The 27,853-nt window shown below is 36.4% G+C and overlaps 1 protein-coding gene across 3 annotated transcripts; it reads left to right on the top strand.

Annotated features, from left to right (window-relative positions):
* The first annotated feature begins 222 nt into the window (after positions 1–222).
* On the top strand, positions 223–27,446 carry esyt2b (extended synaptotagmin-like protein 2b). Of its 3 annotated transcripts, none has more exons than XM_056749552.1 (23): positions 223–624; positions 2,911–2,952; positions 4,903–5,037; positions 5,348–5,424; positions 5,514–5,586; positions 8,749–8,838; positions 11,926–11,981; positions 16,060–16,180; positions 16,302–16,478; positions 16,581–16,663; positions 16,747–16,795; positions 17,021–17,110; positions 17,204–17,284; positions 20,716–20,772; positions 21,321–21,395; positions 21,488–21,574; positions 22,817–22,966; positions 23,210–23,529; positions 24,664–24,762; positions 24,966–25,097; positions 25,739–25,844; positions 25,926–25,975; positions 26,062–27,446. In XM_056749552.1, the coding sequence occupies exons 1-23, from the start codon at positions 223–225 to the stop codon at positions 26,099–26,101; spliced, it is 2,592 nt and encodes an 863-aa protein (XP_056605530.1). In that variant the 3' UTR covers positions 26,102–27,446. The 3 variants fall into 3 exon arrangements, with proteins under 3 accessions (XP_056605530.1, XP_056605529.1, XP_056605531.1); XM_056749551.1 differs by lacking the exon at positions 20,716–20,772 and adding an exon at positions 17,847–17,948; XM_056749553.1 differs by lacking the exon at positions 20,716–20,772.
* Positions 27,447–27,853: the final 407 nt, after the last annotated feature.

The raw sequence follows: 27,853 nt of genomic DNA, 5'->3' as shown, positions 1-27,853 counted from the left end.
AAAAAATGGATTGGCGCACGGGCGAACTAACCAACACCTGAATAATTGAATGATTGTTCAACTTTAATGTCGGATAACAGCGTGGACGGGATGGTATGAAGTGTCGCGTCTACTTTCGTAGCTGTTCGAATCAGGGCGCAATGTGCGTGTTTGACAGCTGCTGCGCGTAACAGCGTTTCAACTGCACCGCGATTTCGGCTGCGGGTGAAAAGATCACCGATCATGCAGAGTGTGACTGAGGAGGACATAACGACGGCGATGCGCGGAAATCTATCTCATGCGTCAAGTGTTTCGGAACAAGAGGATGGCGGACACACTTCACAAACAAACGGGTCTACCCTCTCTTCTTCAACGGCAGAGCTCAGCGAGCATTCGCAGTCCAGTACCAGCGAACTCAGCCGCACATGGGTGCACTTCGCCAAGACCTTCGTTATCATCTTCCCTATATACGTTCTGGGATACTTTGAGTTTAGCTTTAGTTGGCTTTTGATCGCACTCACGATATTTTTCTTTTGGAGGAGAAACACGAGGTGTAAGAATACGAGACTAAACAGGGCGTTCTCCTTTTTTGAGCAAAAGGATACTGTTAAACAAGCGCTGGAAGCAACTGATTTACCATCATGGGTGAGTAACTTCTGGTTCATACATCACTGTGTCAGTTGACTGGATGGCCAGCATGTTTGGGCGTCATAGGAACTGAATGGGAGTGTACTTGGTAAGGGATTGAAAAAGTTTCCATCACTAATGAAATAAAAGAGCAGCCTCTGGTTAATGCGTAATATGATTTTAATGGGATTTAATAATCCCTGGAACAGAATGTTATCACAGCTTGTAATATTATTTTGGCATTAAGGTGGTACACAGGCTTAAACAAAAAAATAAGGAAGTTAATCAAAGTCTTGTTATCTTGGCTTGAACATTGTTAAGCAAAGACATGTTTGTTTTCAACTGGAAACCATCTGATACCCAGGTTGGCCATGAGGCAGAGCACATCTCCTTGCCCTTTCAGAAGGTGAATTGTGTTGTGTTGGACATGTGTCTCTAATAAACTTCACTCTATTTTTATCTCAAATTGTTGTAGTCTTATGCCAAGTTCTAATCACAGTACATAAAATGTAATGACTTCATGTTAGAGCGAAGGACTAAACCAAGAACTCAATAACTTGTTTGTCCTGTTTCTTTCTGTTTCCTGGAATGTGTGTAATGCTGGAGGAAGATTTAAGATGAACGTTTTTTTTAATCTTTTTATCTTGGTCTCTTTAACAGCAAATACCTGTTATATCAAAGTAACACCAGCGGGTTCAAAGCCAACTTGCATTTCTGTCTAAAAAAATAACGACATAAAAAATGCCACTGGAGGTGGCCATAGTACGGGCTTGCACCTTTTTCACTTGTCTTGACTTGGTCTAAAAAATAAATTATGAATTTATTTCATTATTGTTTATTAAATTGAATGACAGATTATTTACTTCGCTGACATTCAGTTTTATGAAATTGTGTTGCTAATCTGTAGTTTAACAAAACATCTGCATATTACTATGAAAAAATGAGTCATGCATATTAGCCTATAGCTAGAATGATTCTTTCAAATAAAGATTGTTACAGACTACAATTTATTCAGTGAGGACAAGATCTGTAGTGACCATAGAAACACTGTTGCCATGGGAACTTTCCTTGTTTTTTCCACACTTTAATAATAATAATAAGACTGTTTAATGTACACGTTTTAGTGTCCCATAAAGTATAGCGCTGTGGATAGTAGCTTTACTTTTGTTCAATGAAACTTGCCCTCTCTGCAGGAAAAATGATTCATGGTTATGTAGAGTTTATACTAATATGTCTGTAACAAGTAAGATGAGAAAAGTGCTGTGCTGTGTTCTTGAAGACATGCTAAACCAGATAACTTTTTGGGCTGAAAAGAAAATTTGGTGTGAATACACTTTAGTTTAGAAGTATAGGCACACAGACAAACACACCACTTTTACACCGTGTCAACACCAGACGTGACAGGCACGACGCATCCAGTGTGGACGAAATGTAAAATTATAATGGGTTCTAATGCATTTGTAATGTCTTTTGTGGTGTCGTGTTGCGTCACGCCGGTCACGTCCGGTGATGACACTGTGTTATTCTACAAATAAAAATTAAGATATCATTTAAATAAATGAAGTTGGTTTCATAAGTGGCAACACAACGGCGTATTCTCAGATTGGGAGCATCACACTCATGATGGGATTTTACCTGAAATTTACCTTTCGTCTTTTGTTTAATTAATGATGTTAAAAAAGCATGGTTTTGCAGCTGTGTTACTATAGTGATGGGATTATAATGTTATATCCCTATACATTTGTTTTGCTTTTGCTTGGTATTACTTTTTTACTGATGTCAAATATTAAATTGGTATTCTTCCTCAAAGTCCAAAAAAATTGTTTTGTGTGGGCATTGTGGCTGTTTGAGGGCAAATACGTGGTTGTTGAATAACTGGAGAAATCATGTTCAATGCTGGATTAAACTCCATCATCTGTACTCCTCCTACTTTGCTGCAGATCCAGTGCAGTCTAAGCACTTTACCCATACAGAGGTTTCACTGCAGCTACTCTCATTGTTTTTCATAGACATGCTAAACCACTAGGAGAGCAGGAGAATAGACATGGATTGCACTTTCTGTGTAGGTAACCCGTCACATGTTTCTAGAGAGGGTCATCCTGTTTTGAAAGACAACGACTTTTATTATTCATTCCATGTGCACAGAGGGTATGAGAGTGTGCTGTCTGTTTGTGTGTGTGATAGCCTGAGCGGTTTCTTGAAAGACACTGCGCACCTAATTCGTGTTCCTTGTAGGCATGTTCTCTCTCTGTCATTGTGTTATCTGATGTTTTTAATCTGATGGATTTGATATATTCCCGCCAGATTCATTACCCCGATGTGGAGAGAGTTGAGTGGCTAAATAAGGTGAGAAACTAATGAGTTCACTGCCCTTACAGACTAATCACCCCGTAATAATCTTCCACCACTCTTATTGTATTTAGATCTACGGTCAAAAACATGCATTAGTGGTTATACTCTGGTGACATAATCGAATGTGCTACACTCATTTTGCGTTCTGCAAAGCTTCTATTTTTCACCATCAAATTGTTATTTATAATTTATATTTATGTATGTATAAATATTGTACATTGGGGCTTCCAGCCAGGCTTCATGAAATATGTCTGATTTGAATATGTCATAGGCAACTTGCCCAGTATACCTGAATGGTTCCATGCTTCTGCATAGTATGTGTGCAACATTCAAACTCATGCAAAACTATTTTCATGAAACATTACAGAATCACTGATGTTTTAAAACATGACAAAATTACAAAATGCATCGTTATACTCTTACAATAGCAATATGTAACAGCATGTAACATGTCTATGCTGTAACATGTAACCAAACATGTTTGGCTTTTCACTCATGTAACATAAAAGGCAGGGCAGATTAAGATTTAATTCATGATGTCCACCTTATCAGTTTGCTTGAAGTATAGTTTCAAAATGCCCAAAATATTTACAGTTTGTCATGTTGCAACATGTCTACTGGCATATTCTTAGAAACTGTGAACCTTGTCTTGTAGTTATTTGTGAAAAGTAGAAACAACCAAATGTACAGTAGAATATATCGCACACATAGGCTGGATTTTGGTATTAAAAAGTGTCCTCAATAATTTAAATGATAAGCAATAATTAAAGACATGAGATCAAATCTGAGTCATACAGATAAACAACCCTTACACAGTGTCTTCAACGGACACGACTGGATTGTCACGCAGAATCCAGTGTGGACAAATTTATTAATTATAATAGGTTCTTAATCGCTTCTATTGTCTTTAGTCATGTAACGTTGCGTCTGGTGTAGACACAGTGTCACTTATCTAAGGAATAACACTATTGATACAAATCTAATAAAATTATTACAAAATGTTCTGGTAACTGGTTCTTATATCTTCCATTGGCCATGCAAGCATTGGTTGGGAGAGTGTTACATGGTTTTGCCTCCCTCCCAGGCTGAGCTTAAATAAACAGAGCAAAGTTTTATAAGGCCACAAAACCACATCATTTACACTTTTATGGAAATGTACCTGTCAATGGATAACGTATAGTTGTCTCTCCAGTTTAAGCTAGGACAAATCTCTGAGTTTAAGTTTAAAAGTTTAAATCTCTGACACTGGCTCATTTACTTTAGAGTATCTTCACACTTGGTCCTTTTCAGGGGTCTTAGCACGATTCGCTGTGTTTTTGGCACATATGTGAACACTGCAAACGATCTCAGACCCCTTGGAAGGGAACTGAACCGAAACCATCTCAGGAGTTGGTCTGGGTACGGTTCGCTTTCGACTTATGGTACGGTTCGCTAAAAACATGCATTGTGAACAAAAACCGCTCTCGGCTCCCTTGCTGTTCCTGTTAGATTCTCTCTCTCCTGATAAGTATAGTGTACACGTAAAGGGATCTGCATGTAAATAAAGTGCATTGTCACATATTTCTCAACTTGGGCAACTCATTAAGGCTCTTAATAATGTTAAATATGTAAGTCACAAATTCGAACTTCAGAACTTTACAATAACAGCTAGAAATTCATTCCGCATTTATTTGACTAACCAATAACTCTTGTCTGTCTGTCTGATTGTCAAAATCTAAATCTTGTTATTCATTCTCTTTTACTCCAGCTTTAATCCTGCTAGTGCATGGCCTTGTAAGCTAACAGTACTGTTTAGCGTGTTGACAAAATGTTTATGTGCTCTCCTACTTGTAAGTCGCTTTGGATAAATGTATAAAGTTATAACTTCAAAATAATGGCAAACATTTTTAAGTTTTTCTTCATGTTTCATGCTTGTACTGAGCAGCTATGTTTTTTGCGTTTTAGACGGTGAAACAGATGTGGCCTTATGTGTGTCAGTTTGTGGAGAAGGTGTTTAAAGAAACTATCGAGCCAGCCATCAAAGAAGTCAGTTCCCATCTCAGCACGTTTAGCTTCAGCAACATTGATCTCGGAGATAAGGTACAGTATGCACATAAATGCTTAAAGGTGTCCAAAAGCCTATGTACATTTTACACTTGTACATTTTACACAAGACAATGTGGTAAAAAAATTAATAGGATAAACATTGCCTTAAAAATTGCTATTTAAAGCTTAATGTCAGGAGTGGAAAGGTTGACGTAGCATTTTAAACCTTTTGCTGTTGGAAATGACAGCTGAGCAGCTGTCAGATGAAAATAGTTTATGTTGTCGGGCATCTGTGGGGAAATGAATGTCGCTTAAAAAAAATGTCTGCCCCCTGACGGGCCGTCTGTGCTCATCTGTGTCACAGCCACTCAGGATCAATGGGGTCAAAGTTTACACCGATAACGTTGACAAACGACAGATCATCATGGACCTCCAGATCAGGTGACATCACCTAAGGTGTTGATTCAATTTGAACCTCAATTTAACATAAGATTCCTTGTTGAGCTAAAGTTTTGTCTTTTCACTTTCAGCTATGTTGGAAATACTGAAATCGATGTGGATGTCAAAAGGTACTACTGTAGAGCAGGGATCAAAAGTATACAGGTATATTAATGTTTTTCCATTAAACAGTCATTTTCTGTGTTGTTTTGATACAAAAAGCTGTTGGATTATGTTTGCTATCTTCATTCAAAACAGCATCTCTGGGACGCATTGATATTTTCATTGAGTTTGTCCATATGACCCAATCATGTTAGCCAAGGATACATTTTAATGTGTTGATACAATGATGCTCTTGTCTATATTGTGATGCAAACACGTGTTTCATGGAAGGAATTCTTGTCGCCTGAACAGAGCCTATTTTTACAGAAAGGGTGTGCGTATATTTATAGGGAGGTTTGTAACCAAATACTGAAACGTCCTTGTACTGTTTGTAGTACAAGATCAGATACACACACAGACGAACGCATGTGTTCACACAGTGGCTGTTTCTTGAGTTATTGTTTAATTGTGTGTCAATAAAAGCATAGTAAAAAATCTCTGTGACAATGTGCTGTGTTTACAGTTCCTTGCAAAAGTATTCATCCCCTTCATCATTTTGTGATGTTGCTGCCTTATCTTACACTACTTTGCTTGTTGATTTTTCTACACTTTCGAGTGGAGTAAACCTGTGGCATATTTAATTGAATAAGTATGATTTGGAGTGGCTCATACCGCTCAATAAAAGGTGCAACAGTTGAAAATGCATATCAAAGTAAAACCAAGACATGAGGTCAAAAGAACTGCAAGTAGAGCTCTGAGACAGGATTGTCTCAAGTCAAAGATCTGGGGAAGACTTCTGAAAAAAATCTGCTGTTTTGAAGGTTCACAGAAGCATGTAGCCTTCATTAATCTTTAATAAAAGATCTCTTACTTGAGCTGACTTCCTGTCCAAACTGAGCCATCGATGGAGAAGGGCCTTGGTAAGAGCGGTGACCAAGAAGCTGATGATCACTCTGGTTGAACTCCATGATCATATGTGACCCTGGACAACAAAACCAGTAATAGGTAGCACGGGAACATTTTTAGTAATCGCCAAAAATACATTGTAGGTGTAAAAATGACAGATTTTTCTTTTTGAAAAAATCATTAGGATATTAAGTAAAGATCATGCTCCATGACGATATTTTATGAATTTCCTACCGTAAATGTATAAAACCATTCTTTTTGTGAATGGACGGCCCGCTACAGTGCCTCAGATTAACAACTTCAAAGAATGATTTTCAAAATATTTTGCTTTTTTTGCACCCTCAGATTCCAGCTTTGTAAACGGTTATTAGTCCGCCAGATAGTGCCCTATCCTAACAAAACATATATAAATAGAAAGATTTTAATTCTTCAGATTTTCTTAGATTAGATCACAGACTTTTTCCATGTTTAAATGCTAAAATCGGGTGTCTTGGGCATCTGCCAACTCAGAAAACGTGGAAAATTACAAATCATTAACTTTTTTATGTCACTTTTTGTATATCTCTACAAACCCTTGAGAAAACAAGCGCTTCAGAAATCGCTCTCTTATTGACGTTGGTTGCACAAACCAACACAGATCAATTTTTTCAGCATCACCAGAGACAAGAGAGCGATGGATTTATTTAGTTTTCAATGGATATAATTCACACTGAACGAGGCAAAGCTGCAAATAAAGACATTGTAAGTACCGGTATTTTTTAAGTAAGACCCCAGGGAAATGTGGCAACTTAAAACTAACGTTAATTTGACTTCGAGAAATAGCGATGCGTTTGTCTTGAGTATCTTCAGAAAACTGTGTATATGGTTTGTAAACACGCAACCCGGTTCTGTCTCCCAAAAGTGGTGGTGAACGGACCAACAGGGACTAAGGGGCTTCGCGAATGTCCCGGGGGAAACAGGAGTGCTTGTCAAAAACGTGTTTTGTGTTCAAAGAAGAGACATTGGTTCTCGTACGCTTCATCTTACCCTACTTTACTGTTTTGTTGCTAGAAGCACAGGCTCACAGCCCTGGCTGAGTTTTGCGGGGGCGGAGACTAGCAGCTCATTTTCACTTAAAGAGACACACACCAAAACAGCGTGTTTCTCCTCGCATGCGAAAGTGGGCATGTAACGCATGCTATAATAAAAGATCTGTCGTGTTTTTTGAGCTGAAACTTCACAGACACATTATGTTGACCCGTATGATTTATATTACATTTGTTTAAAACTAGAAAAAAATCCCCCTTTAAAACCCCTTTAAGACTGGTTTTGTGGTCCAGGGTCACATATTTGGAGATGGGAGAAGCTTGCAGAAGGACAAACATCACTGCAACACTCCACCAATCTGGGCTTTATTACAGAGTGGCCAGACTTCAGCCTTTGCTCAGTGAAGACACATGAAAACTGGAAATATCCAAAAACGTAGCTTTCAACAAATCTTTCAAACTGTCGGAAACAAAGTAAAGTCATTTTAAAAGTGAATATCTTTAAGTAGTTTAAGATAAGGCAGCAACATAACAAAATGTGAATAAAATGAAGGGTGATGAATAATTTAGCAGAGTACAAGGTATGACATAATTTTTACCATATTTACAACATTTGGAAAGTAATAAATAAGTGAAAGGAAATAAATAGTTTGGCTACTAAAATTATACATGCATGATGGTACATCAAAATTGAACCGTTTTATAGTGTAGATCCATGGGGCAATACAGCTCACAGTTGTCTATCACACCCACTGATCTTAAGGTCTCGAAAAGACAATTGTTTAGTATGGAAATAAATAATTGTTATAGGCACAGACTTTTCTGCCTGCACTTTCTTGTTTTGTGGATGTCACAGATCACCGTGATGAGTTGTCAAGCTTTCTCTGCATTATAAAGGCAATCTGTTCAGGCTGTGCATTCACTGTTGAGTTAATTATGCAGAATAAATCTGGATATACAAAAGCTGAGAACCTCATATAACTTTCCCCCATTGTTATGGTGTTTGCACATTATGTAACCAGGGACTGCTTACAGAATGACTTTTCCCTGAATTATGTGTTCTTATTGGTTAATTTTTGGTAAGGAATGTTTATAGTGTTTAAAACAAAGTTCATAGTACTGTTCCTCAGAGGAGAGTGGCTCAATCTCAAAATCCTGATACTTTTATCATCAGCTTGACAGAAATTGTTTCTTTGACATTCTGCAACACTCTCACTGTAAGAAGTCCTTTCTTCTCAGTTTTTCCCCTTTGTACTTAAAATACATTTAATGTTTCTCTACATGCATTGACCAGCTGCATGGAGTGCTGCGGGTGATTCTTGAGCCACTTCTGGGGAACATGCCATTTGTTGGTGCTCTCTCTCTCTTCTTCCTCAAGAAACCAGTGAGTTTATTTACATATGCAACAGTTGGAGAGTTACATTAATACTGTGTGTCAATCAGTTAATGACTAGGGAGGATGAGAATTGAATATAAAAACATAAATGAATATATTAATACACACATACGTGTATAAATAAACAAATAAATACATGCTTAAATGCAGGAAAAATTTAATAAATAAACAAATACATGCATAAATAATTAGATACATTTTATGCAAATGTATAAATGCGTGAATAATTATGAACTTTGCACTTTTTTTGTAATACTACATTAATTTCTGTATTTCTATATTTATTTCTACATTGATTTCTACATTGATTTATGCATTTCTACATTTATTTCTGTGTCTGTATGTTAATAAGGTAGGCTGTCCTATTCCTCTCTCAAAACATGATTGGTCAGGTCTAATACCGCTGGAGCTACTAATAGCCCTGTTAAAGCTGGCGGGTGTTTTTGAAGGATTGATAATGATTTACGATCATAAGCAAATATCATTGATCTTCAACCTAGCGACTACCTTTCGTTTGGAACAAATCACAGATTCTTTAGTTTAGTTAAGTAATGATATGGATTTTGACCTTGATCAAGCTGTGTTAGCCAGAGGTCGCATTAATCGACAATTCTCCCTAATTGACAGATTTCTTATTCCAGTCATGGAAAAATCTGAAGGGTTCCGTCATTTTGACGGATTACAATGAGGGCAGTTTGTAATTCCCCTTCTTGTCGAGTTGGTAGCATTCAATCATTTCCTTTCATCAGAACGCGATTCAAGGGACGCGTACGTTTCCCATTCATTACTCATAAACACCTCGTCCATTCAGGAAGACCCACAAGGGATCAGCGGAGACCCGCGGTGCGGAGCTGAGCCATATAAACCAGGGGCGTGTATAATCTTGACCAGCGATTCCCAAACTTTTTCATTCCAGGACCCACCTAGACAGGTATAATCTATCTTGAGACCCACCCCATCAAGATTCAGTGCGTTCAGTAGGCCATCGGAGTCTTGTATTGCCTTCCCATAAGGGCAGTAAATCGCTTTCCCGCTCATTCCCAACTCCTTCCTGGTGGAACATTCTTCCTAACGCGGTCCGGTCAACCAGATCTGAATCACAACATTCAAAAAACTACTTAAAACCTCTTCTGTGAATACTTAACAGACAAATGGAAAAAAAAAAACGAACCCTCTCTCTCTATCAAGAGGTCTATCAAAAGTCTATCTTTTGTTGAATCATTAACTTTGTATTGGCACCTATTGTATTATTGCTCCTGTATGACATATCACTTATTACTCCCTAAACTCTTTGTAAGTCGCTTTGGATAAAAGCGTCTGCTAAATGACTTAATCTAAATCTACATGTAGAAGAGTTTTTATTTTCCCTAAATATATATATATTTTTTTAAGCTGCAATACCAAATTATCTAATGGTAAAATATCAAAGCTATTATTGTTGCCAGTCATTAACTGGATTTAACAGTTTTTTTTGTGTATCATTGAAAAGCCAAGTGACTTTCCACGACCCACCTCATGCCACTCTGTGTCCCACAAGTGTCTCCAGACCCACAGTTTGAAAACCACTGATTAAGACGACTATGAACGCCCACCAGCATCTCATTTGTTTCGCCATAGTTTCAAAATGAACTGAAAATCTTTTTGCACTTCTTATAATAACACCGCGATCTCTAATGTAGTTTGTGGTGTTGTTTCTGGGTCGGATTCTGCAAAGCGTACATCTTTCATTCATTCATCTGCCTCTCGTTGCGTGCATTCATACACACACAGGCGCGCACAAACCAATGGTGCGGTGTTAACATATGTTTTTAAAGAGCGATGGGGACTAGCGTCATTTAAGAAAAACCTTAACTTGAAGTAAGTAGAAAAAAGTTTTCATGACCTAACAGCAGCTTAAAATGAATGATTACAAAACAGCGTGTACAAGCACCTGTCATTGTTACTGACAATGAAAGCTGCCTCTTGAAGAACGGGTAACACAGGTGGATCAAGGTCAAAATCCATATCATCACTTAAATGAACTAAAGCATCTGTGATTTGTTCCAAAGGAAAGGTAGTCGCTAGGTTGAAGATCAGTGATATTTGCTAATGATCGTTAATCATTAGCAATTGTTCTAAACAATTAACAGGGCTAGTAGCTCAGCGGTACTAGAGCTGACCAATCATGTTTTGAGAGAGGAACAGGACCTCCTACCTTGTTAACATACGAAAAAGAAATACAGAAATAAATAAATGTAGAAATGCATAAATCAATTTAGAAATGTAGAAATACAGAAATAGATGTAGTATAACAAAACATAGTGCAAATTGACAATGCATTGATGTATTTAAACCATTTATGTATTTATGGATTAATTTATTTATACATCTATGCATGTATTTATTTATTTAATTACTTATTCCTGCATTTATGCATGTATTTGTTTATTTATGCGTGTATTCATATATTCATTTATGTATTTATACTTAAGTAATTTCTCGTCCTCCATATATGACAATTATAATACACTTGTCTGTAATTATCAACTGAATTCTTAGAGTTGTAGATCTCCAGTACGAGGTCTTACAACACATCTGATGAGCATTTTAATTGAAATATCTTTTACCTTTCCTGTGATTGAGAGTATTTGAAGATTTGCTTAACAGCATGAAATGGCATCACTGACCCATATCAGTCAGTATTATATAGTAGATCTAATATAGTAGGTAGTAGATGTAATTTTACATCAGGGCTGATTTGGGTTTATATCCTGCAGCCCAGGCTGTTCTTTCTTTGGTTCGTTCGTTAGTACTTTTCGTTCTTTGAAAGAACTTTGATATCTTCCTCTCTCACCACTTGTCATGAAAACAGAATCGGTATTGCTTCTGTTCTCTCTTTTCAGTGGAATTGGACTGACGGTAGTCTTTAGCATTACTGCCCAGGCAGGTTCAGACATGTGCTTTCTTGTGCTCTCAGAAATGTTTGTGATGATATAATCTGTTCATGTTTTCTTTTTTCTCTGCTCAGATATTTCTGAATTATCACAATTTTATTGTAATCTGTTTAATGTCCCTCTCTCTCTTGTTCTCATTTAGCTATTAGACATAAACTGGACAGGCCTCACAAACATATTGGACATTCCTGGTCTTAAGTAAGTTAAGTTTTAAACAATAAATTATTATTTAGAGAGTCTTTTACTTTACAAGAAACTTATCTTTCATTTCTAGTAACACTTTTTAACTTGTTTCCAATCCTATAAAGCCTTGTTTTTTTTCTTGTTGCTGTTGTTGTTGGTGATTCTTTTGGTAAAGCAAATAAATTAAGCCACATTTCTTTCTCTTTAATTTCCTTGAAGCTTTTAGGCATAATATAATATGATTGTCTCACTACTATGAGAGGAATTTTGTGATAATAGATTTATCTTGGCCACATCACTTAAACAAATTATACTGCCAGGTCTTTGTCTTTTTCCTCAAGAAACTAGTGAAACAAATTATGCTGTCATTCAAAAGTTGAGTTTCTTACAACTAAAAGTGTTGTTCGTGTTATTCATTTGATTTCAACATAAGAGAAAAAACTGTGTTGAAGATGCTGTGTTGTTTGTAGTTGTAACTGACAAATACAGCACAGCAGCAGGTTTTAATGATATATATAATGTTTAAATATGTTCTGCTTTTTGTGCATATTGAAGTTTTTTTGTTTTAATTATATTAACATATTTGATGGAATTTCTTTGTAGAAAAAAATACAGAAAAACTGAATCCTTACATCCCCTTTGGCTGTGAAGAAGAACATCTTCTCTGTTGGAGCCATAGCAAACAAAGGCATCGTTAGCCAGTGGTTATTGCAATGCAGTATCCGAATTAAGAGTGCTTTGTTTTGGGCTATTAAAGTTTATTGTTTTTTCTTAGCGTTTTTAGTGTGAGCAAATGTGCTTCTTGTGTCAGAAGCAGCTCTCATGTTTTTTGCATCATAAAGCTAATGTAAAAGGGAACAGAAAGGCATAGACTGAGATTTTTCAATATGCAACTATAAAAATGATCTTTAATGTTTTATTGTCGGTGAATGATTATTGTAGTGCAGATAATGCTATGCTTTCAACATAAAGATATCTGGGGAACAGCATCTGCCTGGAAAGCAAATCAATAAAGGTTATGATTGTCCTGCACTTTACATTTTTGTGGTGCATCTAATTTCAGTTTAATGTTTTGAGGATTATCATTAATGATGTTTTATTGCACAGGAAATGATTTGCAGTGAAATCACTATTTGAGATTGTTGTCAAGTATCTCTCAAGAGAAAGAAAATGAAAATTGTTTGGAGAAAAGTCGAAAAATGTATGGGAGGAAAATAGATTATGGATAATGAATTGACCGAAAGCATTTTAACCACATTCGTTAATATTTTAATACTATCCAAAGGGACTTTGTTGAAGGTGAATCTGTTGACATGAAATCATATATTTTCTTATTACACTCCCCTCTGAGGTGTTTAATGGGTATTTAAGAGTATGTCTAATGTTGATGGGCTTTGGGACACCTTTAAGGCTTTTATTTGCTTGGACGTAATTGAAGGCAGGTTTATGTTGGAGATTTAGCCCCTACAAAGCTCTGTCATGTACCATCAATAAATTAAACAGTTTAGTTTTTATTTGCCTTAATTTTTTGGAGGATCTGTTGACAGAAATGCAATATAATATAGATAACCATGTCTTCAGATGTGTTTAAAGAACTTACATAATGAAAGGCTGTGTTTTTATTACCTTAGAAAATGCTGCTTCTATTTCATACGCCACGGGTCCCCTTTGATGAAATTGGCAATGTTGTTTCTACAGAAGCCCTAACAGACAAACTGCTCTACATAGGGTGTTTCATAAATATCTCTTTCGGCAAAGAAACGAAAATGTGACGACAACTTAGTCCTTTGTCAGCCACCATAGTGCTTTGAAAGGGAGGGGGGAGTGAGCCGATGGTTGCAATTCGCAACCTCACCTCTAGATTTTTCTAAATTTCATACACTGGTCCTTTAACGTTTCAAACAAGCGTTGAGGTTTTTTTGATGGCTATATTGTTTGCAACTGACATCACTATGCCTGAAGTCTGGTCCAGTGTTCTGTTTCTGTGTTTCATGTTTTGTTTTTGTGTAGTTGATTAAAGTTCCAGGAGGTAGATCAAATGTATTTAAGCATAAGCTCTGCTGGTCTATTTGGCAGTAAACATATGGGAACATAAGGGTTAGTGCTGCAGATTTTTGTGTCATTGGTTGTTTGTAAGTGCCGGATTTGACAGTCCTCTGAAAAATAAACCGAAAGTTATGTGGTTTAGTTTCTAGGACTTCACTCCTCTTCATAACACTAGCTAAGTTCTGATTCTATCAGTCATTTTAGGAGAGGCGGTTTTAACATTTCGTGACATGGCATCTGACACACAGAAGCCATTGACACAGGTCACTATGCTTTGTGGTACCTCCGGTGGCACATCCGATTTTCATTGGGATGTGTCAGTGGATAGTGACATGTGTCACTATCATTGCATGACACAAGACAGTGAAAAGTGCTATAGGTGCCCAGAAAATGTTGCCGTATGTTGTGACACCTCCGTTAGTAACTGACACTTGAGCTGAGCCGCTATACAGACATAATTGCGACACAAAATCCTAAATAAATTGTGTAGACTACTTTAGTCAGATTTTTTAATTAAACAATTAAACAGTTTTTTTAAGTAGAAATTACATGTCAATGTAAATTACATGAAACCGACCTGTTACCTGGCACCATCCCATACACGGAACATCTGAGTTTAAGGTTTGTTTTACATATGAAGTCCAATATAATTATGACAAACTATATATAGGTGGAAAGGTCCAAGTCTCTAGAATACATATTTCATCACTGTTTTATAAAATAAATATGTAGAAGGAGTAATCTATTAAAAAATGGCAAGAGTACGCTTCAAAAAATGTATGTGCGGCTAAATGACATTCATAGTTCATAGTTTATAGTTTGTTATAGCAATAAACATAAACTTCAATAACTTGTACATTTCTTGTTTTCTCATAATGTTGTTCACGTTGTTATAAGGTATTGATCATATCATTACAGTGTTTTAAATTCCGTTATAATATATTAAAAACATGTTGTTAGTTTGTAACACATCAGAGCGGCATGTGCCACTGAATGTTACATTTATATTAATGCATTTGGCAGACGCTTTTATCCAAAGCGACTTACATTGCTTTATCATATACATTTTACATAGATATTTGCAATCCCCTGGGATTGAACCCACAACCTTGCGTTGTTAACACAATGCTCTTACCACTGAGCTACAGGAAAGCTATATGTCATATGTAACACCAATGGATCATTAAGACAATTACCAAATCTCTGGAAAAGTAACATCAAATACATAGTCAGGTTGTCAAGATCTTCAACTGCGTCCAAGTTCTACTTAAAAAAAGAAGGCTAAACTATTTATTTAGGATTTTGTGTCCTAATTATGTCTGAAAGTGGCTCAGCTCAAGTATGTTGGTTAAAAATTACATGTATTTGTGTCCAGTTAAAAAGTTGTAAAAAGTTTGTATACCCAGACATTTGAAAGTAGCACATTTTAGTGTTGTAATTGCAGTACCGTGACACTTTTGCTAAAGGTTATCACAACGTCAAAATATCAAACCGGCCCATGCCAAGTCACGTGTCACTCGTTTTAAGTGACGTATGTCACTATCCACTGACACATGCCATACCACTAAGCATAGACTTTTCCCTTGGGTTCTATTCCACTTACTCTACACAGCCACAAACAAGACACATTTAAGACATTGACAGCACATTTTTAGTCCATATTCTGGCTATATGATCTATAGTGACATGTGCCTATGGGATGTCACAAAATGTTAAAACCGCTGCTGCATTTTAGCTATCATTTTAGCTCTTTTTTGCTATCAGGTCAGGAGCTGACATGAGACATGATATTTATGTATTTGAAACATGAATGTGAAACTGGCAGAGCAGGTTTTTTTGTTATTTCTTACTAGTCACATGCAACAATGAAGTGCATGATAAGCCCAGGAATGTAAACCACATTAGTTTTGTTTTTAAGTCCCATTTGTACTTTTTGTTCCAGTGAATATTTCCAATGTTGTTTCAAATGAATGTACAGTACTTAAGTGGTTCTGAAAGCATCTTAATAGTAAAAAATGTGACTATTATTATCTTACTTCATTGACAGTGGCTTCTCCGACCACATGATTCAGGATATTATCTGCAGTTACATGGTGCTGCCAAACAGAATCACTGTACCACTGATAGGTGAGGTCAAACTGGAACAGCTCCGCTTTCCCATGCCAAAGGTAAACATATATACGTTACACACCCCAGTGCTTACCATTGGTCATCAGCATATCCTACATATGTTTGTTAATAGTATTATGGAATATGTCTTGTAGCATTGAATTTACTCTTTCTCGTCAGGGTGTTCTAAGGATTAATTTCCTCGAAGCACAAAATCTAGAAGCTAAGGACACGTATTTAGGAGGTCTAATAAGACGTAAATCTGATCCATATGGCAGGCTGCTGGTCTGCAACCAGAACTTCAGAAGCAAGACCATCAAAGCATGTCTGGAACCCAAATGGAACGAGGTGTATGAGGTGAAGACATAGTGTACACATGCTCAATATGTATAGAATCTTATAATACTCATACACATACATTTAAATCTAATCATGTATATTTATTTGTTGCATGGTCAGGCACTAGTTTATGAACATTCAGGACAATATCTGGAAATTGAGCTTTTTGATGCAGACCCGGATAAAGATGACTTCTTGGGCAGGTGCTTATTTCATTTATAAAGTGGAAATTTTAAATCATATACCTTTTACATAACTTTAATATTTTTGTTTATTCTTGTTCCAGCCTAATGATCAACTTGAGTGAGCTTTATGAGGAACAGAAGGTTGATAAGGTAATAGAGTCTCAAATAAGCATAATTTACATACATGATGTCACCCAGAATGTTATTCAGCATTGCCATAAATGACCCTCTAAATGTATAATTCCACAGTTACATTTGAAATAAACAAAACAGCAAGCAATGACGAAATAATAAATGTTTGATATTTTATTCTTACTAAAATGTGTACCTGGAATTGCCGTTCCTGTAAACTGATGAATTATGGTGTTTCTGCAGTGGTTTGACTTGGAAGAGGTTGCTACAGGCAAGCTTCATCTGAGATTAGAGTGGCTGTCATTGTATCCAAGTGCTGAGAAACTAGATCAAGTATACACACGCACATTGACTGACGGCAGACTTGATGAAAAACACTAGCTTAACCTTTGATAATGTCTCTATCTTCATCTGTTCTCTTATTAGGTTATGAGGACCATAAGGAAGAATGACAATCTCTCCTCAGCTCTTTTAGTTGTTTACCTGGACTCTGCCAGGAATTTGCCAGTAAGAACATTTTTCTTAAGAAGTGTTTTTCTGTGTGTGTGTTCATACAGTTGGATCGGTTCTCTGATTTCCTAAGATCTTATCATAGTGTCTGATGTTTCATGAAAAGTCCTACATTCTCACACCTCACCACAAACTTTTCATGTTCTGCTTTTAGAACGTGTTTGTAGGGTTTTCTTTTTTGTTTAATATTAGTAGAGTGCAAAAAAGACACAACTTTACACACCTAAATGAGTTTCACTGTACTGAATAGATGTGTGAGAGATCTCCAAGGTGCAAATAATATTTTGATGCTCCTTTAAGGACAGTTCACACAAAATGAAACATTTACTCAACATTTTTCCAAATATGTATAAAAGGTTAGTAATTAATGACAGAATTTTCCTTTTTGGGTGAACTTTCACTTTAAGGAATATGATTAACATCCCCGTGCAATCATATGTTTTATTTGAATTAAAGAGAGAGTTTACCATGACTGAAAGGTCTAATAAGTCCCCCAGTCTTCACTTAAAGTGGCCACTTGATTAATACTCTTCATTGTGCCTTCATCCTCTACTAAAAGAGGGTCTTTGAGGGCAGCTTTGGCTGTGGAAACCTGAACGAGAGGAGGGCATCGGGTCTGGTCTTTTGTGAGAACTCTGAAACTCTCTGTACAACTTTACTTGTGAGTTGTCCAGTCATCTGCATCCTAGATCTCCAGGCCTTGCTTTAGATGATTACCTAACAGTGTGGATAGACATTTAACACCCTGATGTGTGTTGAACTGGTGCATGTGAATTACCACTTATACCTGTTGGCATATATGATACGTTTATAGTTTGAGATATCATAGATTTCATAACAATTATCTTTGTCCTACTGAATTAAAATAGTATCACATAATTTAATTTGACCATCACAGACCAATATTTATTTACCAATTTTGTTCATGCTGTACACTCACGTTTTAGTAAATATTTTATTATATCTTTTCATGTGACAACACTGAGGAAATGACACTTTGCTACATTGTAAAGCACTGAGTGTAAATTTGCTGTCCCCTCAAAATAACTCAAATCACAGCCATTAATGTCTAAACCGCTGGCAACAAACGTGAGTACACCCCTAAGGGAAAATATCCCGATAGGACTCAAAGTGTAAATATTTTCTGTTGCCACCATTATTTTCCAGCATTGCCTTAACCCTCTTGGGCGTGGAGTTCACCAGAGCTTCACAGGTTACCACTGGAGTCCTCTTCCACTCCTCCATGACGACATCACAGAGCTGGTGGATGATAGAGACCTTTGCGTTCCTCCACCTTCCATTTGAGAATGCCCCACAGACGCTCAATAGGGTTTAGGTCTTCATCTTTACCCTAAGCTTATTTGGCAAGGCAGTGGTCATCTTGTAAGTGTGTTTGGGGTCGTTATCGTGTTGGAATACTGTCCTTCAGCCCAGTCTCCGAAGGGAGGGGATCATGTTCTGCTTCAGTAAACTGTTTGCAGGGTTTATTGTGCATCATCTTTAGAAGAGGCTTCCTTCTGGGACAACAGCCATGCAGACCAATTAGACCAATTTGAAACCGGGAATGGATAATGGCTAATTGGGTTCAATTTGGACATTTTCACTTAGGGGTGTACTCACTTTTGTTGCCAGCGGTTTAGACATAAATGGCTGTGTATTTAGCTGTACACTCATTGTTGCAAAGTGTCATTTCTTATGTAGCGGTTATAGCACAGAAAACCCATCAAAAATGAATATTTAGACGTTTATTAAACTCACCTCTACATGGTCAACATATTGAGAGAGAGAGAGCGAGAGAGACTTTTGACTTTTTTTAAAAATCCTTTAATTAAAACAATTCATTAAAACATCACACCGTTAAACAATGTTCATTATTTCCACAAAAAGCATTGTCACTTATACATTAGTAAAATTAAAAGTACTTACAATTTTTCACCCTCTACACTGGGTTGACATAACTAATTTTCAATTCCCCACATAAAGAAAAAGGATTCAGTATCATTGACCAATTCATACTATTTATGCTCCAAAATTATTCGACTTTTTACCAAAGCTCTAAACATCTTTAAAGGATCAGTTCCACAATTACAAAGCATTTTATTCGTCCTTGTTAACCAAATCGGCATTTTTGCCTTTCCAAATAAGACAATAATTAGAACTATTTTTCTCCTATTTGAGGCACTATATCTTGGTCCAAAAGTAAACAAACAATTTATAAAAATTGAGAGGCACCTGGTTCTACAAACTCAGCCCACTTTGTTTCCGGGAGGTCTTTCAATGCTTTCATATTTAATAAAGTACTTTCTTGGAAATTTTGTCAAAAGAGCAAAGTTCAGGTGTTTTAAAAGAAAGACTCCTGCAGTTTTCCTACATTTACATCCACACTAATGTTGGGTAATGTTTTGTTTTCTCAGTATGCAATCATAGGAAAAAACTGGAAAAAACACTTGTTAATCGACTAATAACTTTTCCACAATTCTGACAGAATGGATTCCAATCTTTCCGGCCAGAGGGATCCATTGATCTTTTAATGAGAGAGAGAGAGATTTGACAACGCCTTTATTACAAAAAAAGACCTACCATTAGGCAATACAACCCTTCATTTACCATTTACAACAACCAAAAATGAAAAAAAAAATATATATATATATAATATCATATCACCCATGCCAAGTCACATGTCACATGTTTTAAGTGACATATGTCACTATCCACTGACACATCCTCCTTTGGGGAAAATCTTCTTCACAGCATCGTTCATTAAGACATTGACAGCACATTTTCAGTCCATATTCTGGCTATGTGATCTATAGTGACATGTGCCTATGGGATGTCACAAAATGTTAAAACCGCTGCTGCATTTTAGGTCATAAAACAGGTTTGGTTGTTTCAGGATTAATGATATCCATGCAGAAGCATTTTGAGTATGCAAGTGTTTTGAGCTAAATATTTAGGGCACATTCTCGCAAAAGTTCGTTTCAATTGGTCCGGACCAATGATAGAAAATGATACATTGTAGCCTTTTTAGCAGTGTTTGTTCCTTGTGACACCACACTGATTGTATTGGTCCGAACACAATGTGAAACTTTGCTGTAGTTTCTGCAGCAGGTTTGCCAGTAACTTAAAGTAGATTTAATTATGACTTAATATACTTTCGAATTAGCACTGTTTTCAATTACTGTAAAGCATTTGTCTCTTGTTGTATGTTTTTTTAAACATTTAAACGATACATTTAAATAACAGGAAAAATTAACTAAGATATCTAGTCTTGTTTAGAGAGAGAGATATAGAAAAAGAGATACTTTATGCCAAGTGTCTATACTTAAGTGATGTACAATCAGTCCGATGTAACTATGTATCTATATCCTGCATGTCCTCTTACATTAACCATCCTGTTTTCAACTTTTCTCAACTATTCTTCTGGAAAGATAAGTCCTCTTGACTTTAACCCTGATGGCCCCAAACCCCCTTATAAAGGCCTGAAGGTACATTGAACATGCATGTGGTTGTTACTGTGGCATGCATCTCGGGCACAGCATTTTAAAATCTGGACATTCAGCTCGATCTTATCACTTGTGATTTTTTATTTTGTGTAATTATCTTAAAGGCTTAATGGATTTTTCTGAAATGCACCATTGCATCCATTCAAAATCAATTTGATACTTTTTGATCTTAATTGATAATTGAATTGATGTTTCTTTATAAATCCATTATACATGCATGGATAACAGACTACTACTGTATATATAAATTGTATGTTTTTTTGTACATACATTTGATACATTCATGTTTTTATTGTTTTATTTTATTAATTTAACATTTTTTGCATTTATATAACTGGGATTTACAATTCAAACATTCTGGTATAAACCGCACTAGCGCTGTAACTTGATATAAAAATATTATGATATTAATATGGCATTAAAACATACTTAATAATAGTAAATTTTTGTTTAATTTTGTTTTTAGTTAATAGTCATTCCTTTAAGGGTGATGTCATAAAGTGCAACTGACTGTTTTTCTCATTCCACAGTCTGGGAAGAAAGTGAGCATAGATCCAAACCCATTTGTCAAACTGACTGTTGGACAAACGACACACAAAAGCAAGGTAAAGTTTTTTAGCAGCTTTACTCTGAGATTACAATTGATAATGTAAAAGCATATTCAGTCCCGGGCTGCGTTTTGCTTCTGTGGTTTCAGGTGAAATATAAAACAAGTGACCCACTGTGGGATGATGCTTTTTCCTTCCTCATCAACGACCCCCTCACTCAGAAACTGGAAGTAGAGGTATTTTAGAAGAGACCACCATAAAAGATTGATTGCTAAATAATGAATGAAGTCATCTCACTTACAAACTGTATGAGCGCCATGTGCATTATTTGTCAGGGTAGATCATCATTGTAAAAAGTATCTATCTGTATAATGTTGATCATAATTAAGAGTGGTTAAACATTTTGAGAACTCGTTTTAACGTCATATACAGTACAGTACAGCCTATTGTCTCAAGCAGGAGCGAGCATGGCGCACCCATAAAAAAGGTGTTCATTGTGATTTGCGATGTGTAGCACAGACAGAGGTTTTTTTCCAGTTAAGTTTTGAGTTGATTTTTAAGATCTCATTACTCACCTACAAGGCACTACAGTACATCATCTTGCAACCCAATATCTCACTGAACTTCTCTGCGTTTACACCCCTGGATGTGCTCTCAGATCTTCATCTTTCTCTTGCGGTAACTCGGATTCGATTAACTACAATGGGTACAAGATCTTTTAGCTATGCTGCCCCCCGCCTATGGAACACCATTCCTTTAGAAATCCGAAACGGCGACATCTTAAGACGTATCTTTTTACCCAGGCTTTTTTATAACATGTTTTACAGAATTCTTACTGGAATTTATTTGTGTATGCTGGGTGCTTGTTACATGGTTTGTCAGTTAGAGATAATGTGGGTTAACTCAAAACAAGGCGAGTCAGCGTATAGCGTTTTGCTTCCATAAGACATCAGATGTTCACCAACAGTAGCTACTTTTAAATCCAGATACAAAAAAAAACACTTGTTTAGCTGTGCATTAACAACCTGAGCACTGTGTTTGTTTACATCAACTTGACTTTTATTTCTAATTTCTTATTCTTTTTATATAAACTCTCACCGTTTTATTATTGCCATTTTATTGTTTCTTAAAATCTAAAGTTGTGTTTGTGATCTTAAGACGCAAGATACGTGTTATTTCTCTTTGTCAATATTTTTATGTGACGCACGTGTATGAAATGTGCTATATAAATAACCTTGCGGTGCCTTGCTTGCCTATTTTCTTATTTATTTAAATCTATTTTTATTTGAAAAGTATTACGATATATTGCAATTATTTTTCGAATCGAAATATATTGTATTTGAACTTGTCTATCATGATATGTATCGTATCAAAAGGCCCATACACAGCCCTAGAAGATACACAAACAATTGTAAGATATTTCTACTTCATTAAACTGTTTTGCATTTGTAGGAAATAAATACATTTGTGTGTCTCAGGTGAGGGACAGTAAGCTAAAGTGCACCCTGGGTAGCGTGGTGGTACCACTTGCCTCTCTGCTGCAGGAGGTGGACATGACGCTGAATCAGCATTTCCCCCTGCAGAGCTCTGGCCCCAGGAGCACCCTCAAACTGAAAATGGCTCTCAGGGTTGGTGTGTCTTTGTCTATGTGTGTGATTCAAAAAAACTGTAAACGTATTAATAATTCAATTATAATAATTTATTATTAATATTATATGGAAATTCTTATACCAAGGATATCTTCCTACTGATTCTCTCCTCTAGTGTTTATGTAGAGTACATAGAGAGGTTAGCGAGGAGTTTTAGCGTGTGTTGTTCAGATTGTCTGTTTAATTAAGTAAATCTTTGATCTCATAAATATGTGTCCTCAGGTTCTCTCTTTGGAGAAGGAGGTAACATCTAGTCAACCATCCTCCGCCCGAGTCCGAAAAACTAGCAGTTCACATCCTCCGGCAGCCAGCACTACCACCAGCGACTCCACACCCACAGTCATCCAGCCCCCTCCACCCGACACAGCTCAGGGGAAACAGGGATCAGACGGCTCCCCTGTCCGCCTGGTGGAGGCACGTCACAGCTTTTCCAGTCTGGGGATAAGCAGCTCTCACAGAGACTCGACGCACAGTCTGGCCTCTGACATTTCATTGCCCTGTGCCACACAGGAATTACAGCAGAGATTACAGAAACTGCAAAAGTGAGTTTGTGTCTAAATCCTAATTTTGTTGGCATTTGTTGGATCATTGTGAATTTGCCTTAAAGGCAGAATAGATGATTTGGTAAGATGCTAACTTTAGCCTGCTATCACTGAAATCATGATCCAACCCAGTGTTGCCAGATTGGGTGGGTAATTTCCAGCCCAAATGCTCACTAAAACCTGCCCACTCCAACAAAAACCAGCCGAAATTTAAACTGGCAAAAGAATGTGATTTAATGTAATGTGATTTCTTCCAATGACAACCGACGATGATAATGTTGGCCAAACATGAAATTAGCAGCAAACAGGATTTAAAATAAAACATGTCTTACCTTGTCGCGGTGAAGTTTATTGCACAGGTAGCGGCGAGGTTAAAGCAGTGCAAAATCTTTGACAAATTCATCTAATTGTAAACAAATGTAAAGTTAATCCAAAAGACGTGTGGATATTTAGTGCAGTAAGATGCGACTGCACAACCCTGGCACATGGAGTACATTTTTTTATTATTCACAGAAAAGTAACAAATATTATTCATCTTGCAATATTTATACATCTGGCTTGGGAAGATGAGATTGTTATGTTACTGTTAAAATAAAATATTATAATTGCCAAAGTTTTGGCTTATGTCATTAAATAAGACCTCTCTACTTACCTTACCATATACTTTATTATTAAACACCTGTTAGGCATTTTTTACATAGTTTCTTAATTTTGTTGAAATAAATGCCTGTAAGAACTAATATGTGATGTGGATTGCCTACAGCCTTTAATGTCCCTCATCTTTGAGCATCAACATGACAACGTTTTTGTTGAATTCTTCATGCTCTGAAAAAGCTTTTGACTCTACACCCTTGTTTTGTATATGCAGCTTTATGAATATGTAAATTAGTTCACGCCTCCACTCTGACTACATGTTTTTGAGACTTCTTTTAAAACGGCAGTTTCAGGGAGAACACAAATTGGTGTTAACTGATGAATTTGCATGTTTTATCTTAATGCATATTTAAAATGCACATAGACAAACAACATACAGTAGAGTTACAGTACATTCTCAGAGCTCTGCAACAACATGTTTGTGTTATTAATGTGTGGCTTAAATAAATCTGTTAACACACTGTTTTTCTGACATGACAGCGGTTCTGGGGTGAGTCAGTATCCACTAGGTGAAGTTCAGCTTACTGTCAGACACAGCTTACAAAGGAACAAGCTCATTGTAGTGGTTCATGCCTGCCGGTGAGACTACACAAATGCGTCTATTTTTCAAATCATTTATTTATTGATTTTCGTACTTTTTAAAGTTAACACGTGTATTGGTGATACAATCAGACATTTACTCTCTTAAGTGTAAGACTGGTGGCGATTGGGTTTGTGTCTGGTTGATGTATGTGTTGATAATGATGAACATGAATTTGAATCTGTGTGTATTACAATGACAGAAACCTCATAGCACTGACCAAAGATGGCTCGGATCCATACATCCGCCTGTACCTGTTACCAGACAAGAGGCGGAGTGGCCGCAGAAAAACCAGCACGTTGAAGAAGACGCTCAACCCTGTTTATGACCAATCGTAAGAGACCGAGTACACACATTAGAGCTGGAAAGAGTGCTTAAAGGGATAGTTCACCCCAAAATGAAAATTCTGTCATAAATTATTCACACTCTAGTTGTTCCAAACCTGTATAAATGTCTTTGTTTGGTTGAACACAGGGAAAGATATTTGGGCAAATGCCGGTAACCAAACAGTTATTGGACCTGTTCTAGCTGTCTTACATTCTTCAAAATATCTTCTTTTGTGTTCAAAAGAACAAAAAATATAAAGTCATTTTTTCTACTTTGGTAGTCAATGGGGTCCAAGGACTGTTTGTTAATAAGTATTCTTCCAAAAATATTTCTCTGTGTTCATCAGAACAAATGAATTATACAGATTTGGAAAAACTCGAAGATGAGTAAATGATGTCAGAATTTTTATTTTTAGGTGAACTGTCCCTTTAAAGTACTCACGTTTGTAATGTTTTCAGTTCTTATATTCAAAATCAGACTCCTCACATAGAGTAACCACAGGTGACGTTCATCCCATTCACTGTGGATATGGTTGGAAGACATTGTTTCATTATTGATGCCGGTCCTAGATGAATACTAAATAAACAGCATGTCTTAAGTACATAAACACCATAGTTACAATCTCTTGTTGTGCATTGGGTTTGCCAGATTTGAGTTTAGCGTGTCTATAGTGGAACTGCACAGGAGAACTCTGGATGTCGCTGTAAAGAACGGAGGTGGACTTCTGTCTAAACCCAAAGTACTGTTGGGCAAGGTAACAAATGCTGTGACACACCATTGCACTTTTCCTCAATAGGTGTTATATATTTCCCTCATTCTCTCACAAATGTGACAGGCCCTTGTGGATTTGGGAAAGGAAGACATTTCTAAGGGATGGACTCTATGGTGCGATTCTTATTTACTTATTCATAAATGTACACCTTAAAAATCCACGTTGAATCGTTTAATTGATGTTTTTCACTCTCTCTCAGGTATAATCTGACCGAGGATGGATCAAAGAAAACAATTTAGATGTAATGGTCCATATTTTAGAGCAGGGGAAAAAAACATTGAAACTGTGGATAACTGGGACACCAGTATGTCTGCACGAGAAGATCTAAAGCTGTGGAGAAGCATTCAGTTAGCAGAAGAGCTGTGTTTAGCTAACTAAACCAGGCTACATCTACTGGGATACATTGGCCTAAAAAATGTGTTTCTTATTCTCATCAAAGCTTCAAATTGCCACATAAAGCCTAAACCTCACTTCTCGGTGTACCCTCATTTTCCCCACAGACTCAAAAAACAAATCAAATCCTTTTTTTAACCATCTATTCACTGCACATATAACATGTTGTTTCACCTTTACACTTTAACCAGAGAATTGACTCTTGCGTAACTATAAAGCAACAGAATCCTTTGACTGACACCTCCTTGTCGGAATACATTTTTAAATACATATTACAAAAATCACAGTGTTATGTTATAGAAGGCTGACTTTTTCATGTTGTTGGAAAGTCAGATATGTTCTTGTAGCATTTTTGTAGGCAGAAGATTCCATACAACATGGCCAAAGAGGTGGTTTTGGGTCGCATTTGCAAATGTGGGTTGCAAATGAAACCCTTCACATGTATGTATATGCGATCACTTTTCCCTAGGTTTTATGCTGCTGTGATTTTGATCTTTACCTTGACCATACCAAATCAAGGTACCTCTGTTTTTTTATCACCTATGCTAATGGCAAATTCTTGTTTTCTCTTCATAAAAGAATCCATTGCTTATACTTTATTTTAAAAGTATTTCACATGTTTCCTATTGCACAGCACACAAATGCCTTTACAAGCTAAATGTTTGAAACACATTGTGTTTGCAAGAGTTTTATCAGATTGTATTAGAGCAAGGAAGCAAACAATGTGGAGCGTGAACTGTATGTGTTATTAGTCTATTCGCGAAGTGTTTTGTTTATGATTGTTTAAAGACTGTGAAAAGGCTGTTGATGTGATTTTCAGCCTTATTTTTCTCTATGCATTGCGCATGATATTACAGAAATATGAAATTTGACTTGAAACTCGTCAGTTTCGACCCTCCGAGTATAATTTTCTCAGTATCGGATCATATCAGAGACACTTTTAGAAATGTGCATGAGGAACTTCTGTCTCCAGGGTGTTTTCAGATGTGTCAATCTTTTTATGCTGTTAAGGTCCATTGTACTATTTTAATGCAAAACTGAATGTTTTATTATTAATAATTAAATAATTATATTTAATATATGACAATTATCAATTATTTAACTTAATACTGTTATGTTTTTATTATATGCTTTATAACAGGTTGTTTGTTGAAGTTTTAAAGCAACCTAATAAAATATAATGCATAAGAAGTTTTACTTGCTTTCTGTTTAATGAGCAATGCACTTGAAATGTTCTATATCATCCGAACATTATACATATTTATGATAAACTCATATGTCAAAAACAATTATTTACTATGTCTTAGTTTTATTCATTTATTTTCACTTTTGAAATTGATTCTTACATGGGCGGAATAGATAGAAACGGTGCTTTATCGCCATCTGGTGTTCATTAGCTGCTGGCGTTTGTGTTGTTTAAATTACTGTTCACACCGCCGATGTTCTTCAATATCAAGACGCGTTTGAGCATATCTTGAATTATATAAATACTTGTGTATAAGGTATATATACAAGGGTTTATAAAAGACTACGGTTGAGTATTTTCATTTTAAGAGCTTCGCTCATCTCCTATACAGCAGGTGGCGCTGTCACACAAT

Source organism: Triplophysa dalaica, chromosome 1 (assembly GCF_015846415.1).
Source record: "Triplophysa dalaica isolate WHDGS20190420 chromosome 1, ASM1584641v1, whole genome shotgun sequence".
NCBI lineage: Eukaryota > Metazoa > Chordata > Actinopteri > Cypriniformes > Nemacheilidae > Triplophysa > Triplophysa dalaica.
The sequence above is the reverse complement of the archived record's forward strand: the minus strand, read 5'-3'. Positions and strand labels throughout refer to the sequence as shown.

Excerpts from the sequence above, each read along its gene's own strand:
- esyt2b (XM_056749551.1), top strand. The coding sequence starts at position 223 with ATGCAGAGTGTGACTGAGGAGGACATAACGACGGCGATGCGCGGAAAT. Across the intron at positions 16,664-16,746 it reads AAAGATGACTTCTTGGGCAG|CCTAATGATCAACTTGAGTG; the intron begins GTGCTTATTTCA and ends TTCTTGTTCCAG. Across the intron at positions 22,967-23,209 it reads AACTGAAAATGGCTCTCAGG|GTTCTCTCTTTGGAGAAGGA; the intron begins GTTGGTGTGTCT and ends ATGTGTCCTCAG.